At 49.6% G+C, this 15,690-nt stretch overlaps 1 protein-coding gene across 1 annotated transcript; it reads left to right on the forward strand.

The window, feature by feature from the left end:
* The first annotated feature begins 6,033 nt into the window (after positions 1 to 6,033).
* Positions 6,034 to 10,813, forward strand: Sox4 (SRY-box transcription factor 4). Its single transcript, XM_078020600.1, has one exon. It carries the CDS (start codon positions 6,829 to 6,831, stop codon positions 8,236 to 8,238), a length of 1,410 nt encoding a protein of 469 aa, XP_077876726.1. The 5' UTR covers positions 6,034 to 6,828; the 3' UTR covers positions 8,239 to 10,813.
* The last annotated feature ends 4,877 nt before the right edge of the window (positions 10,814 to 15,690 follow it).

The following is a 15,690-nucleotide window of genomic DNA, read 5'->3' on the forward strand; positions in this document are numbered from 1 at the left end:
AGGTCCAGTGCCTGGCGGAGCGCGGGCGTTCTGCGCCAGCTGCCGGCCACGCACCCACCTCTCTCCTCCGCTGACCCGAGGCAGCCGGTGCCATCTCCGGTCTTCCCCTCTCTGCGGTCTAGCGCCTTTCCTCCTCCGCCGCCCCCTTTCTGCTATCTGACCTTTTCATTGCTTCCCTCTGCCCACTCCGTGGCCTCCCCGGCCGCCCTCGCACGGCCTCCAGTGGCAGGTCAGCGGGTTTGCTAACGCTGGCTGAGGGTTGCTCCCTGCTCCAGCGTTTTTCCATAAGTGAAATCAGCCGCTCTCCCCACCGGCTTCCAAGGGTAATTGCTTCCACTTGGCTGTCGGGGTGGGGGCGGGGAATCCACGGGGCGTGTCCCCACCCACACCGCTGCCAAGGCCACTGGGCTGGTTTCGGACCGCCCGGGCCGGGTGGGGAGCCCTGCTCCACGCCTGCGCCAGGCCTGACTGCGGCGGTTGCTTGCGGAGAGACCAGCGAATCCAAGAGGACAAAGCAAGCCGAGCCTTCGGCAGAGCTTGGCTTCCAAGTAACTGCGCCCGGGGCGCAGCCTGTTATCTACTTGCCATATGCTCCCTTCTCTCAGACCCAGAGCCGCCTCCTCCAGCTGCTGGGGGACGAGTCATCCGGAGCGTAGGCCGCGCCCCTTGGCCAGGGCTCCTGGCATTCTGGGGCGCCTCCGCGTCCCCCAGCCTTTCTGCCTTCTCCGCGCGAGTGGGCACCCAGGCACGCTGGCTTCTCTGAGGTCCCCGGGAAAGGGACATTTAAGGATTCGGGTGCAACCAAACTGTCAACCTCCCTTGGCTCAGCGCCTTTTCCCTCCCGCGGCGCATCGCACATCCCCTCCCCGCCCCCCGCGCTCTGCCCTCAAGAAAGAGACGCAGCAGCTGCGCGCTGAATGGGGCCTCCGCCTGCAGGGACGGGGAGGGGTGTCCACCCGCGGGCGAAGGTCGTGTGCTCGCTGAAGCGTGGGTCCGCGCCAGGTTCACCGCGTTGAGGCGTCGGAGTGAAGGACGCTGGGCACCCAGAGGGCCGGGTGCCAGCGGCTGCCAGTTCCGGTCAGTGGCGGAACTGGGCACAGTCGCCGCTGGCCCAGCTGGCTCCGGGCGTGCGGGAGGAGGAGGAGCCGAGCGCTGGGGAAAGGGCCCCCACCCCGGCCTCTCGCGCCCGCCACGGCCCGCGCAACTTCAGAGGAGGTCGGGGGCGCGCAGGGGCGCTGCGCGGGTCGCCCGGGTGCACGTGCACGCGCGCGCCTTGGGCTACTTCCCGGGCCGTGAAACCTAAACCCAAGACTGGTGACAGGTCGCCTGGAACGCGTTTACAGTCGGGGAGACTTTCCTCCAGAAAGCGCCGCCGAGTCGGTCCCCATTTGTCTCCTCCCTGTAACGGTGATCGACAGGCGAGGCTCAGCCGCGCCGGCACCCCGAGTCCCTGGCGGCGCGCGCCCGGGCTCCGGAGCGGGCACCCGTCCCTTAGGAGAAGGGGTGGCCTCGGGCGTCCTGAAGCGGAGCGCGCGGCTTCGCGGCAGCCGCTCTCCGGAGGAACTGCGTCCGAAGCCATTCCTGCCTCTGCAGACGGAGCGAGCACGGGGACCCGCCACCTCCCGCTCGGCTGACCCGACCGGAGGGGCGTGCCTCCCCAGACTTCGGGACCTTCGGACAAGTGAACGGGAGGCGGCAATTGATTTATTGGGGGGGGGGGTCCGAATTTACCGACAAAAAATGCCCTGCTAGCCGCCGAGCGTTCCCACCGCTACGTAAAGCAGGTAAAGTGGTGGTGGAGGGTGCAGCCGCTCGGGAGAGGACCAGGAGGGAGAAGAAAGCCAGCTGACCACCCCACGCTTTGCAGCGCCTCCTCGCCCGCGCAGGGAGGCTCAGCGCTGCCACCTGGCGGCCGCGCTCCCGGGAGTGGAAGTGGCTGGCTGCAGAGCCATCCAAGCTCTGCGTGGGTGTGCCACGGCTCTACCTGCAGAGAGCCGGCTCTTCTGCTCCAATCTACGTGGCCCGTGCCAACGCTCGTTTTCTGCTTGTTCTCAGGAAATTGAGGGGAAAGGAGTAATGGGTTGGCTTTGATTGGCACTGCTCTGTAGAACTTACTTGAGTCTACTGTGGCTAGTGAGAGATTATGAGGGGAGAGAAAGTGGAATTGTTAGCAATGAGGGTTTCTTATATCTCAGTTTATTCTAAGAGTAAAAATATATCATACTTCACTTACCCCGGAATTCTGTCTTGATACCTTGCAAATAAGAATTATGTATATATTATATTTTGCAGTACCACCCCTTTCCCCTAGTCCAGTTCCAATACCACCTTATCAGCCCAGACAGATGAGGTGCAAGTTATGTTTGTCTCCTTGACTGAGGAGTAAATCAGCCTTGGATGGAAAGTCTTTTTCCATAAAGTGTGAAACAAAAAGCCTGGGGCCTTTCAGTGGACAAAGGCCACTGACATCAGGTTTCCCGGGGCTTCTTCCCCGTCAACGAAAGTAACAACAATAGGGTTTTCCCCACTCTTTGTTTTATTTGAACTGAAGACTTGTCAGGTCAGACCAGCTCCTACAATCACAGTTTCTACAACCAAGGCAAGGCAAAAATCGTGCAAATCCGTGCAAATCCAGGAGATCTGTTAAACTAATCTCCAGCCAGGTCTTTCTCCCCCTTGGTTCTATAGGACTATATTAGGGAGAGGGAGAGAATCTTATTTTCATCTATACCCCCTACACAACGTTTTATGTTGTGCAGGTATGTGACAGAAGAAATGCATTTGCAGACATTATGTGTGCATCTCAAATGGATTCCATTATTTATGTGATTTTTTTTATTTTTACCTTAATTCAACATTTGAAATGTCTCAACATCATTGCCAGTGAAGACAATTAGTTTATTATTCTAAAGCAGGATTATTTTATTATTTTATTTTTTATTTTTATTTATTTATTTTTTTTTTGCAAAATGATCTTGGCTTTTTGTTAATACAGCTAAGAGTAGCATTAAGAATTACTTCATGTACTGCAAAACCAGCAGAGGGAACACTCAGTACTGATCAAGTAGGGGCCACCGAAGAGCTGGTATTTGGGAAAAAAAATGTCAGTAATGGAGAACTGATTACAAAACATATGAAGTTAGGTAATGAGAACACAGAAATCTTTTCTCATTGTCTGGTTTTCAGAAGCCCAATACATTCCTGCATGCACATACTTTACCCAGTTGAAAGATGGCTTTACTAAGAGGCCCTTTGTCACATGTTTTTTTTTTTCCACATTCTAAGCAATCTAACACCTAAGAACAGATCTACTTCAGAAGTCTAAGCACTCATGTGTATCTACATAAAAAATCATCTAGAAAAGTCAGTGGAAGTTACTGATTTCATATTTCATTTTAAAGAGAAAACTTTTCATTTCAACAGGGAGGTATCCTCCACACAGAAGGATAAAAACTGTTTCCCCCCCCCCCATTGGTAGTTTTTCTTCCTTAGTGGCATATAAAGTAGAGGTGTGTCTTAAAATCTGTTTGATGAATTGAATACAGAAAAATATCTAACAACAGAATTAGACCAGCAACTACTTTTTAATACACTCTTTAAAAAAAATCTGTCTTAAACATGATCATAATTGGTATGGCTATTTTAACTTCCATTTTTTTCTCCAATCATATTCAATGGTGAAAGTGTAAATGATGTTAGAAATATAATCAACTATGATGAAACTCACTCAACTTAATTATCAAACTAGCTACACCCTCAAATCATTAGTTAGTACAAATCCCAAAATAAATATATTTATCCTCTTATTTTAATTTAGTGAAAACATTGACCTCATAGATAACAGACTTCTTAGGATCATTTTTATATCAGATTAATAACATTTACAGGGCTGGGGTTGTGGCTCAGTTGGTAGAGTGCTTGCCTAGCATGTGAGGCACTAGGTTGGATTCTCAGCACCACATATAAGTAAATAAATAAAGGTCAATCAACAACTGGAAAAAAAACATTTACAGGTGTGTTTCTGTGCATAGCAGAAAAAATGACAAAAATTTATTATGAGGACATACTAGATTTGTGATGCAAAAAAAAAAAAAAGTTGTCATTGTGTTTTTGGTTGGGAGCTTTTTTTGGTTTTGTTTTAAGATTCACTCTTCTAGGGGGGGAAAAAAAGTAGTAGTGAATACCCAAGGTAGCTAATGGGCAAAAATTATTTGCTTTTATCCACTAAAACATTCTTGCTTGTGGTTGATCCTTAGAGATCCAATCAGCTCTCTCCATAGGGTGTTTTTTTCATTAAAATTCTAAACCTGACAACCTGGGCCTACATACTTTAAAGATTTGACAAGAAAAAAAAGATGGAAATATACTATCCAGCCCTTGAGTGCAAAGCTGACTTTACGTTGGCCTGGCCCTGCCTGACCCCACCTATCACTGACCTCAGGAAAGTGTTAAGGAAGGCCAGTTTTTACTAAAACTTGAATTCTCAGATCATGGGAAATAGGTTCATCTGTGTGGCCAAATGAACGTGTCATCTGAATACCTAGGCCCAGTGTCCTTGCCACATCCTTCAATATTCTTCATGAAGTTCCTTTCTTGGGATTGCTATCTTGGAACATCGTCATCATGAGGACAACATCCATGTGGCCCTGAGTGGTTCACATCTATGATCTGTGAAATGTCCACATCAGTAGCCATCCTGTCCCGTTTTAGCCTCTTGAACAACAAGCTGCTGTTTACTAGAACCAGTGTGTGAGGGGCCAAGGGTACAGCATTCACAGAGGGAAAGAACAGTCCCCCTACAGTCCCAAAGTCATTGAACACCCACAACCATCTACCGAGGAGCTTCGTGTTCTGAAATTACAGATGACCTCACTGAGACAGTCCCAGACCCACAGTGACAAAACCAGTAAGAAAGACTGGACACCAGGCCTAACATTAATTCAGAGGCTGGGTCCTCCTGGGCTACCAGTTAGTCCCATTTGATACAATTAACACACATGTAGGGAAAACACGTGAGGGAGAGGAAGAGGAGGACTTGAGGGGAAAGAGGAATAGAGTGAACCAATCTTTCCTTTGGAAAAGGTGGAAAACAAATATTTAGAAACTAAAGTCCATTTCCATCCTTTCCTCACCATTATCATCCTATTCAAAACCCCATGAAGAGTCTCCCATTGAGGTCATTATGGAGCACGACCTAATGTGTTTCAAGGGAAAGTGCCTGTGTTTGGACTCTTCAGGATTTACCGGGGAGTTTCAATCATTGTAAATAACCATCCTTAACCCTTGTTGGCTAAGAGTAAGCAATTACTGCAAAAAGTCATCTTCTCTGCCTTCCACAAACAGCAGAGAAACTGTTCTGAAGAGATTTACACAATACATCAGCATCTGTGCTGTACCTAAAGGTGTTAAAATAATTGTGATGACAGGTGTCTAGGTACCACTTTCTTAACGGTTTTCAATATCCACTGATTTATTGTTGTGGCTTTCCCTCTCCCCCCCCCTTACATCTTGGGCTTTAAGAAGGAGCCCAGGAACAGGTTTTGCACTAGAGGCTGATTCTTTATTCCAATGCTGAAAAGAACTAATAAAAATAATCACTCGGCTTTTAAGCAGAAAGCTTCCATTTACAGTATTTCACCCTTACCCCCCTTTCCAAGCCCCTTGTTATCTAACATAATGGTTAGAATACATTTCCGTCTCTCCCCTTAATAATTTCATGCATTAACATCCTCTCCTCCCTCTCTCTCTCTCTCTCTCTCTCTCTCACACACACACACACACACACACACACACACACACACACACACAGCAAAACGAAAAAAGAGGCAGCAGAAATCTCAGCTGTACTTCTAGCCCTTTTAAAAAGTTTGCTCTGTAAATTGGAATGAGGTCAGATTTGGAGCTTCTCATTGCACGCGGAGATTATTATTGCACCGGGTTCCAAGCCAATGGGAAGCCCGGAGGAGGGGCTTGGCACGAGGAAGCGTTAGTTACAGCGGCTGATTGGCTGAGGCCAAGTCTGTGAAAGGATAAAGAGGCGCGAGGCGGAATTGGGGTCTGCTCTAAGCTGCAGCAAGAGAAACTGTGTGTGCAGGGAAGAGGCCTGTTTCGTGGGTCTCTAGCTCTTGCACGCTCTTTAAGAGTCTGCACTGGAGGAACTCTGCCATTACCAGCTCCCTTCTTGCAGAAGGGAGGGGGAAACATACATTTATTCATGCCAGTCTGCTGCACGCAGGCTTTTTGGCTTCCTACCTTGCAACAAAATAATTGCACAAACTCCTTAGTGCCGATTCCGCCCACAGAGAGTCCCGGAGCCAGAGTCGTTTTTGCTTTGCATTGTAGGAAAGGGACTCAGTGATAGAGACTATGTCGCTTTCCTGAGCTACCGAGTGCGCTCGTGAACTGGAATCAACTGCTTCAGGGGAAAGAAAAAAGAGAGAGAGAGAGAGAGACTTGCCTGGGAGGCGGCGAGAAACTTGCAGTGGAAGAAGCTTCGGCACCAGCATTCAAGAAACTCCTCTTCCACCTTAGCCCACACCGAGCAAGCTGCAGCGCGGTGAGACCCACAGCGAGCGGGGGAGAGAGGCTCTCCAGTCTGGGAACTATAACTCCTCTGCGAGAGGCGGAGTACTCCTCTCCCGAATCGTTTGGGGACTTTTCTCTCTTCGCCCACCTCCGCCCCGGCGAGGAGTTGAGGGGCCCGCTTGGCAGCCGCGCGCGTCCGCCAGCTCGGCGTGTGCTTGGCCCGGGGAGCCGGGAGGGCCCGGCGATCGCGCCGCGGCCGCCGCGAGGGTGTGAGCGCGCGTGGGCGCCCGCGGAGCCGGGGCCATGGTGCAGCAAACCAACAACGCCGAGAACACGGAAGCGCTGCTGGCCGGCGAGAGCTCGGACTCGGGCGCCGGCCTCGAGCTGGGCATCGCCTCCTCCCCCACGCCCGGCTCCACCGCCTCCACGGGCGGCAAGGCCGACGACCCGAGCTGGTGCAAGACGCCGAGCGGGCACATCAAGCGGCCCATGAACGCCTTCATGGTGTGGTCGCAGATCGAGCGGCGCAAGATCATGGAGCAGTCGCCCGACATGCACAACGCCGAGATCTCCAAGCGGCTGGGCAAACGCTGGAAGCTGCTCAAAGACAGCGACAAGATCCCTTTCATTCGGGAGGCGGAGCGGCTGCGCCTCAAGCACATGGCTGACTACCCCGACTACAAGTACCGGCCCAGGAAGAAGGTTAAGTCCGGCAACGCCAGCTCCGGCTCCTCGGCCGCCGCCGCCTCCAAGCCCGGGGAGAAGGGAGACAAGGTCGGTGGCAGCGGCGGGGGCAGCCACGGGGGCGGCGGCGGCGGCGGCGGGAGCGGCAACGCGGGGGGAGGCGGCGGCGCGAGCGGCGGCGGCGCCAACTCCAAACCCGCGCAGAAGAAGAGCTGCGGCTCCAAGGTGGCGGGCGGCGCGGGCGGCGGGGTCAGCAAGCCGCACGCCAAGCTGGTCCTGGCGGGCGGCGGCGGCGGCGGGAAAGCTGCGGCCGCCTCCTTCGCCGCCGAGCAGGCGGGCGCCGCCCTGCTGCCCCTGGGCGCCGCGGCGGCCTCCGACCACCATGCGCTGTACAAGGCGCGGACTCCCAGCGCCGCGGCCTCGGCCTCCGCCGCGGCCTCGGCCTCCACCGCACTCGCGGCCCCGGGCAAACACCTGGCCGAGAAGAAGGTGAAGCGCGTCTACCTGTTCGGCGGCCTGGGCGCGTCGGCTTCGCCGGTGGGCGGCCTGGGCGCGGGCGCAGACCCTAGCGACCCCCTGGGCTTGTACGAGGAGGGGGGCGCGGGCTGCTCGCCCGACGCGCCGAGCCTGAGCGGCCGCAGCAGCGCCGCCTCGTCGCCGGCCGCCAGTCGCTCGCCCGCGGACCACCGCGGCTACGCCAGCCTGCGCGCCGCCTCGCCCGCCCCGTCCAGCGCGCCCTCGCACGCGTCCTCCACCTCGTCTCACTCCTCCTCCTCCTCCTCGGGCTCATCCTCGGACGACGAGTTTGAGGACGACCTGCTCGACCTGAACCCCAGCTCAAACTTTGAGAGCATGTCCCTGGGCAGCTTCAGCTCGTCGTCGGCGCTGGACCGGGACCTGGACTTCAACTTTGAGCCCGGCTCTGGCTCGCACTTCGAGTTCCCGGACTACTGCACGCCCGAGGTGAGCGAGATGATCTCGGGAGACTGGCTGGAGTCCAGCATCTCCAACCTGGTCTTCACCTACTGAAGGGTGCGGGCGGGGAGAAGAAGGGACGAGGGGAAGAGAGAGGAAAAAATAAAGAAAACAAAAGAAAAAATAGAAAAAAAAAGAAAAATAGAAAAAAAAACAGATGAAGAGTTGAAAGAGAAAAGGGAAAATTAAAAAGAAGATAAAGAAAAAAGTGAGCAGCGCTGGCTTGGAGAGGAGCGCGGGGGCGTTTGGACCCGCGCCGCATCCCCACCTCCCGGGCCGTGGCGCCGCGGCCCCGCGGAGGGACGCGCAGGAGGCGAGGTAGACAGGGCGACCTTTATTGTTATTGATGTTGTTGTTGATGGCGAAAAAGCTACTTCGAGTTTCCTCCCCTTTGCTTGAAGAGACCCCCCCCTCCTTCCAGCGAGCTTCCGGACTTGTGCGCACCCCCAGCAAGAAAGAAGCCGGGGAGTTTTTTGGAGACTGGAGGAATCTCGCCCTCTCGCCTCGCCTCTTTGGTGGCTTTTGCTTTTGTTTTTACTGGGTTAATTGGTCGAGAGAGGAGCGGGGATGAAGGCTGCGCGCCCCCACCCCCTGGCAGCGCCTGCGGGGGAGGAAGGCTCGGGGCGAAGGTCTGCGGCCCGCAGACGCGGAGGGGAGCGCAGGGACCGAGACTCCACGCTGGCGAACGCCCCTTTTGGTTTTTCTGTCCCTCTTTCTTTTTTTCCTTGTCCCTGCAGCCAGAGGCGGAGAGACGAGGCGGGCCCGGCGGCGTGGCCGCGCGGGGAAGGGACTGGGGGCCCCGGGGAGCCACGGCGGCGGGCGGGGCGGGGGACGCGGACCCGAGGGTCCGGCGCAGCGCGGGTGCCCGGGGCGCAGCGCGGGTGCCCGGGGCGCGGCGGGCGCCGGGAGGAGACTGAGGCGCGCGCGCCGCGGAGGGCGAGTGGCTCGGGGAAAGGTTTCTTCTCTTACTCGGAATCGTGATGGTGTTGGATTATTTCACTGGTGGGGTTAATATAGCATGTTATCCTGTCTATCTTTTAAAGATTTCTGTATAAGACTGTTGAGCAGTTTTTAAAATAGTGTAGGGTAATATAAGAAGCAGATAGATGGCGCTATGTTTGATTCCTACAACAGAATTATCACCAGCTTTTTTTCATTCTTAACTCTTTAAAGGATTCAAACGCAACTCAAATCTGTGCTGGACTTTAAAAAAAAAACAATTCAGGACCAAATTTTTTCTCAGTGTGTATGTGTTTATTCCTTATAGGTGTAAATGAGAAGACGTGTTTTTCCCTCACCGATGCTCCATCCTCGTTTTTTGGGGTTTTATTTTTATTTTTTTTTTGGTTGTTTTTTTTTTTTCCTTGTAAATGTAATCAGATGCCATTTTATATGTGGACGTATTTATACTGGCCAAACCTTTATTTTTTTTTCTTATGTTATCCCTTTTTTCTTTTTTTGGCTTTCTTTTGGCTTTATTTTTAACTTTCTTCTCTTTTTCTTTGTTTCCCTCTTTTCTTTTTTTTTTCCTTTTCTTTCTTTTTTTGTAGTTGTTGTTACCCACGCCATTTTACGTCTCCTTCACTGAAGGGCTAGAGTTTTAACTTTTAATTTTTTATATTTAAATGTAGACTTTTGACACTTTTAAAAAACAAAAAAAGACAAGAGAGATGAAAACGTTTGATTATTTTCTCAGTGTATTTTTGTAAAAAATATATAAAGGGGGTGTTAATCGGTGTAAATCGCTGTTTGGATTTCCTGATTTTATAACAGGGCGGCTGGTTAATATCTCACACAGTTTAAAAAATCAGCCCCTAATTTCTCCATGTTTACACTTCAATCTGCAGGCTTCTTAAAGTGACAGCATCCCTTAACCTGCCACCAGTGTCCACCCTTTCAACCCCAGGCTTCTAGAATGGGGAGGAGAATTAGGCAAGCATTCAGTGCTTTTTAAGAAAAACAAGATATTTAGACGAAATACTCTTCTGTCCAGAGGCTTTAAAACTGGTGCATTTACAGCAAAAAGGGATCCTGTAGCTTTAACTTGTAAACCACATCTTTTTTGCACTTTTTTTATAAGCAAAAACGTGCCGTTTAAACTACTGGATCTATCTAAATGCCGATTTGAGTTCGCGACACTATGTACTGCGTTTTTCATTCTTGTATTTGACTATTTAATCCTTTCTACTTGTCGCTAAATATAATTGTTTTAGTCTTATGGCATGATGATAGCATATGTGTTCCGGTTTATAGCTGTTGTGTTTAAGATTGAAAAAAGTGGAGAACATCTTTGTACATTTAAGTCTGTATTATAATAAGCAAAAAGATTGTGTGTATGTATGTTTAAAATAAGGACAGGCACCGGGACGTCTGCCTTCTAAGGCAGTTCCGTTAAGGGTTTTTGTTTTTAAACTTTTTTTTGCCATCCATCCTGTGCAATATGCCGTGTAGAATATTTGTCTTAAAATTCAAGGCCACAAAAACAATGTTTGGGGGAGGAAAAAAATAAAGAAAAAAAAATCATGCCAGCTAATCATGTCAAGTTCACTGCCTGTCAGATTGTTGATATATACCTTCTGTAAATAACTTTTTTTGAGAAGGAAATAAAATCAGCTGGAACTGAACCCTACATCTTGACTTTTGTCATTCTTCTGCCCAGCACTTGAGATCAGGAGGGCCCTACCCTGTGGGTAGACCACCCATCCCATCTGCCTTGGCTTTGGAGAAGCAGGGTCTAAATGCCACCTTATTGGCAAGTACCAAGTTCCTCTTGGCCAGATTTGGCAGGCCCTGACCCCGAAATGATGGCGTCAGCTGAATGTGTGTCAACTCCACGCAGCTTTCGAGGAATTTTCTGAGTTTACTGCATTTAAGGGAGCACACCCTTTGTCTTGAAATCTGGAAGGGGGGAGGGGCGTGGGGGATGGGATTCTTCACTGATCCCACCGGCAGGTCTTTTTGTGGTTTTGTTTTATGCTTCTAAAGCTGCTTTCTCCTTACCTTGTCAGTACTTGACCATCTAGTAGTAGCTAGGATTTGTTGCACCCAGAAGAACATAATGAGCCTGGTAAGTTATTAGTAGAGGTGGAGAAAGCCTTTGCTAGTTACACCTTTGCTAATGCAAAAGGTGTGTAAGTCTTCACCATGTGCCCAGATCGCCCATCTTGTGCTGTGCCCTGCATGGGTAATACCACAATGGGAGTGCCTGGCTAGCCCACTCGGTCTGAACAGCACGGTGGGCTTTATCTGGCAGGGCTTTTTCTTTCTGAGCACCAGGTGCAGCAGTATGGGAGGACACAAAAGTGCCTTGGGTTCACTGGGTCCATTACTATTTGGTTTGGAACATACAACTTAAGTGGCACCATTTCCTGTTTATTGGGGTGAGGCCACCAATCTCCATTAGCTGTAACAAAAGCCATCTTCACTTCTAAATGTCTGTTAAGTAAAAATGTGTAAAACGTGATGTGTCTCAGCCATTCAGCACTGGAGAGGAAGGGTTAAAGAGCAGATGTGCTGGGGAGTAATCCCCCAGTCTGGATTGCTGCTAGGTGAGGGAGTGGCCTGGGTCCTGGAATGTGTAGCTGGAAGAAGAGATTCTTGGAGACTGTAGGCCAAAACAAGCATTTTGTTCAGTAAGAAGCAGTAGTTTTTCCCTCTCCAAAATAATACAATGATTGTTTTAATATAATTCATCTCCTAAAGATAGCTATTAATTTCCAATTTTTTTCATGTGTGCTCCTAACAAGTTTTTAATTACATGTGTATTCTGCAGTTAGAATATCCCATTTTTAAAAAAGATCTTGAAACAGCCCAGCACCTTAGGTTTCTTCAGAGATCTTGGGGGAAAGGAGGAAGGACTCTTGTGCAGAACAATGCTCAAGTTCAATATTCATCCTCATGGTGATGATTACTGTGATTAGTTGACCTATATGATGCCGGTTTTTTTTTTTTAATGATGCATGTGAAGGCTATTTTTATTTTGTATGGTTCTCCTGCTAGAACTATTTATTTTCCCTTGATTTTTCCATGTAAGGGCAGATGCTTAAAATATTTTAAGAACTATGGGACTGGGGATGTTGCTCAGTGGTAGAAGGCTTGCCTAGCATGTAACAAGCCCTGGAATTGATCCCCAGCACTGGGGGCGGGGAGGGGCGGGGAATTCAAGGGATTTTAATAGACATTTAAGCTTTTTTTGTTTGTTTGTTTGTTTTTAAATCTATTTTTATTTGTAGATGGACACAAGTCTTTATTTTATTTATTTATTTTTATGTGGTGCTGAGGATCAAACCCAGTGCCTCATGCATATGAGGCAAGTGTTTTACCACTGAGTACAACCCCGATCCGACATTTAAGCCTTTAAAGGCAACATATAGTATGTATTTCCTAGCAAGTAGTAGAATAAATGTGTTTTTGGACTTTTTCTTCTGAATCAATTTTCATTCAGAAATGATACATGGTCGGTGGCTCAAGGCATAACAAACCTAAGAAACCCAATAGTTTAGTGTGGCTTTCTTCCGGATAATTTGGATCAATGGAAAAGAGTAGGTTTCAGATTTTCTTTTAAGATTATCAAGCAATTTTTCTTAAAAGACACTGCTTCTGGCCCTGTGTTCCATCAGAAATGTAAATCAGTGTTACTTGCTGAAGTCGGTTTTATCGATACCTAGCTGAAACCCTTTAGGTACTGAGAAACATAATGGCCCATGCGAGGTGATGCTGTGGCTGGTGGGTCAGGTGCCTGGAAAGGCCATCTGGATCTTTGCTGAGGGTCTGGGGTGACAGGGGACACAAAGGGACTCTGAGGAGATAGTGGATGTCACCCTTTACCAAGTACGTCCTGTGTTGTAGGAAACACACCAATTTGCAAACATGGTGTGGTGAATGCCTTGGTCAGAATGCTTCATCATAAATTTTATTTTTTCTGTCTTGTGACTGGTTTATTGAGCAGTGTAGGTTTCATGGATTAACCAGCATTAATTATAAATTTTAAACAATTTAGGAGCTCCAAGAAAGTATATGAAAGATGCATATGTTTCCCCCCCCCAAAAAAAAGGATGAATTCCAGGAATGAAAATCCATTTTACCTATATGGATTTGTTAGGGTGGAAGGTTGTGTGCTTGCTCCTTCTTTCTGGGGGTTTTTGTTTTGCTCTCCCCCTCCCCGCCCCTTGAGTCCTGCAAAATCCCCCTCCAGCCCATGTTCATTCATGTTTACCCCTGACCCTCTGATTCAGCCTTGAAAATCACCTCCACACACATTTCTAGATTTTTCACTATAGCTATCAAAAAGCTGCAGTGGGCAGGGCACCTCCAGGCATGTGCCAGTGTCTACCTCGATGTCTCTTTGCCCAGAGTAAAGTGCAGGATTCACATGTCAAGGCCTTGCACACAATGGTTTCCGTCCACCTTTTCAGGTCTCCAGCACTCCAGGACACCAGACCAGACCCTCCCATTAGACTAGACCTTGAATCCATTTTGTACCCCCAAATTTGCTTTCCTTAGTTCTTTTTGCATAACAAGGGTTTGTTTCTTAGTTGTTGACCTAACATTTGCATTGTTTCCATGGGGCCTGCAGAGCATCCAAAATGCATTTGCATCTTAGGCTGCCTGTGGGAAATGGGAGCCCTGCACTTGGTGAAAACCGGGTAGAAACTGGCTCCCTAGGGAGAGGCTGCTGTCAAGAGTTCTTAGCCTCTTGGAAACTCAGGGTTCAAAGAAATCATTAAATCCACTGCTGTCTGAGGTGTACAGTTGTGAGGATGGAGTGAACCCCTGTTTCCTGCGGGATGCGGGTAGTGCCCAGCCACTGGGGGTGCTCAGCAAATACCTCCAGGTCCCTGACCTCATGGCTGTTATAGAAAGGTCAGGCCTGTACAAGCCAGCACCCTGCCAGCCACACGGGAGACACTGCAGGCTCAGCAATAGGCCCCGAGTCCATGTTTCCCGTCTGGTAGAGCCTGAGGATTATTGGAGGATTCTTTTTAAAGGTAGAGATTCTGCAGACTACCAGGCCTCGGTCACACTGTGGAGGTAGGATCCTCATAGGCTCCCCAGACATTTCCAGTGCTCACCAAAGTTTGGAAATTACTGCTCCCATTGCATTTTAGCATATTCTCTCCATAAATTTGTAGATAAAGGATTATTCTCCACCACCCACTTTTTTAACATGGAGAAGCTGAGTTGAGAATGATTTGGTGGCTGGTGACTGAGGTCACAGAATGAGAAAGGAGGTGCTGTTCAGTGGTAAGCCCTTGCCTGGCAAGCTCTGAGCCCAGCAGGGAAGGGGAGGGCCCTGGAACCCTGTTTCCTGAGCGCCTCAGTCAGCTCAGAAGTGATACCTTAAAATAGATGTCCTCTCCATTTGAGTAAAAGAGAAATGAACTTCCCCAGGGCTGGGCCCTGGCCAGGACTGGTTGCACTCCCCACCACAACCAGCTCCCCTCCACCCTGTGATCCCCATGATTTTCCCAAGGATGTCTACTACCACTCCAGCTGAAAGTGTCAGTTTAATTAATTGAGTAAACACACGTATGTGTGTGTGTCTGTGTGTGTGTGTGTGTGTGTGCGCGCGCCAGTTCAAATGTGTGCTCACAGAGGAACATAGGGGACTGAGGTTAGAAGGCAGAGGAGAAGGGAAAGGGTATAAATATAGAGAGTGGAACTTCTGCTTTGTTGACAGCTTCCAACAAGTGTGAAAATTGGAAGTTGTTCCGGGGAAAGTGCGGACCCTGCATGGAGAGGCCGCAGCCTAACCATTCTATCCTAATGAGATTGACCGTTGGCTACAGTTAACTAGAAGGGTTTTATGGTTTCCTGCATGTGTTGTTTTCCTGCTTAAATGTTAAAAGAAGAAGAAGAAGAAAAAAAAAAAACCTCACATCACCAAACGGTATTTCCCAGGGGGCTGTGTGACCCGGCGGCTGCATTTTGGTCTGTGCCTTCGTTAACAAAGCACTTCTGTGTGTGGATGTCTGTGGATACAGGTGATCGTAAATTCAGCCCATTTTATTTTCTTCTGACAGTTTCAATTCAGGGCAATTGGTTTCTGGAGTCCTGCCAGAGGAGCCAGGCCCAAGTCAAGTCATAGCAGGAACCTTCCACAGGGCCTTCTTCCTTCACCCTGCAGATTTCTTCAGGTCGGAGTTGGGACTCATTGGTGCGCTCCTACACAGGATTGCTTTGCTTTACATACGAGACATTCGAATGAGAATTCCATTTAAGTTTTTTTGTTTGTTTGTTTCTAAAGGGTAGGACATAAGAAATAACTGAAACATGATTGACTCAGCCTCCTCGGTTCTTGAGCTGTTTTTCCAATTACATGATTCTAGTTTAAAACCCAGTAAATGGGCTGTTTCCTGACACAGCATGCAGGGGAGAAGCCGGAGGCCAGGCAGAGCGCCCTGACCTCTGGGGCTGTCCCTAGTGTCCGGTGATGGTTGGCTCCCTGGATGCTGCCTGTGACTGCTTTGTAAGAGCTGAGCACCTGGCTCTGATTAAGGATCAATT

The sequence above is a fragment of the Ictidomys tridecemlineatus genome, chromosome 8 (genome assembly GCF_052094955.1).
Source record: "Ictidomys tridecemlineatus isolate mIctTri1 chromosome 8, mIctTri1.hap1, whole genome shotgun sequence".
NCBI classification, from domain to species: domain Eukaryota; kingdom Metazoa; phylum Chordata; class Mammalia; order Rodentia; family Sciuridae; genus Ictidomys; species Ictidomys tridecemlineatus.

Bases quoted from the DNA above. Each gene is read 5' to 3' on its own strand.
- Sox4 (XM_078020600.1), top strand. From the start codon at position 6,829: ATGGTGCAGCAAACCAACAACGCCGAGAACACGGAAGCGCTGCTGGCC.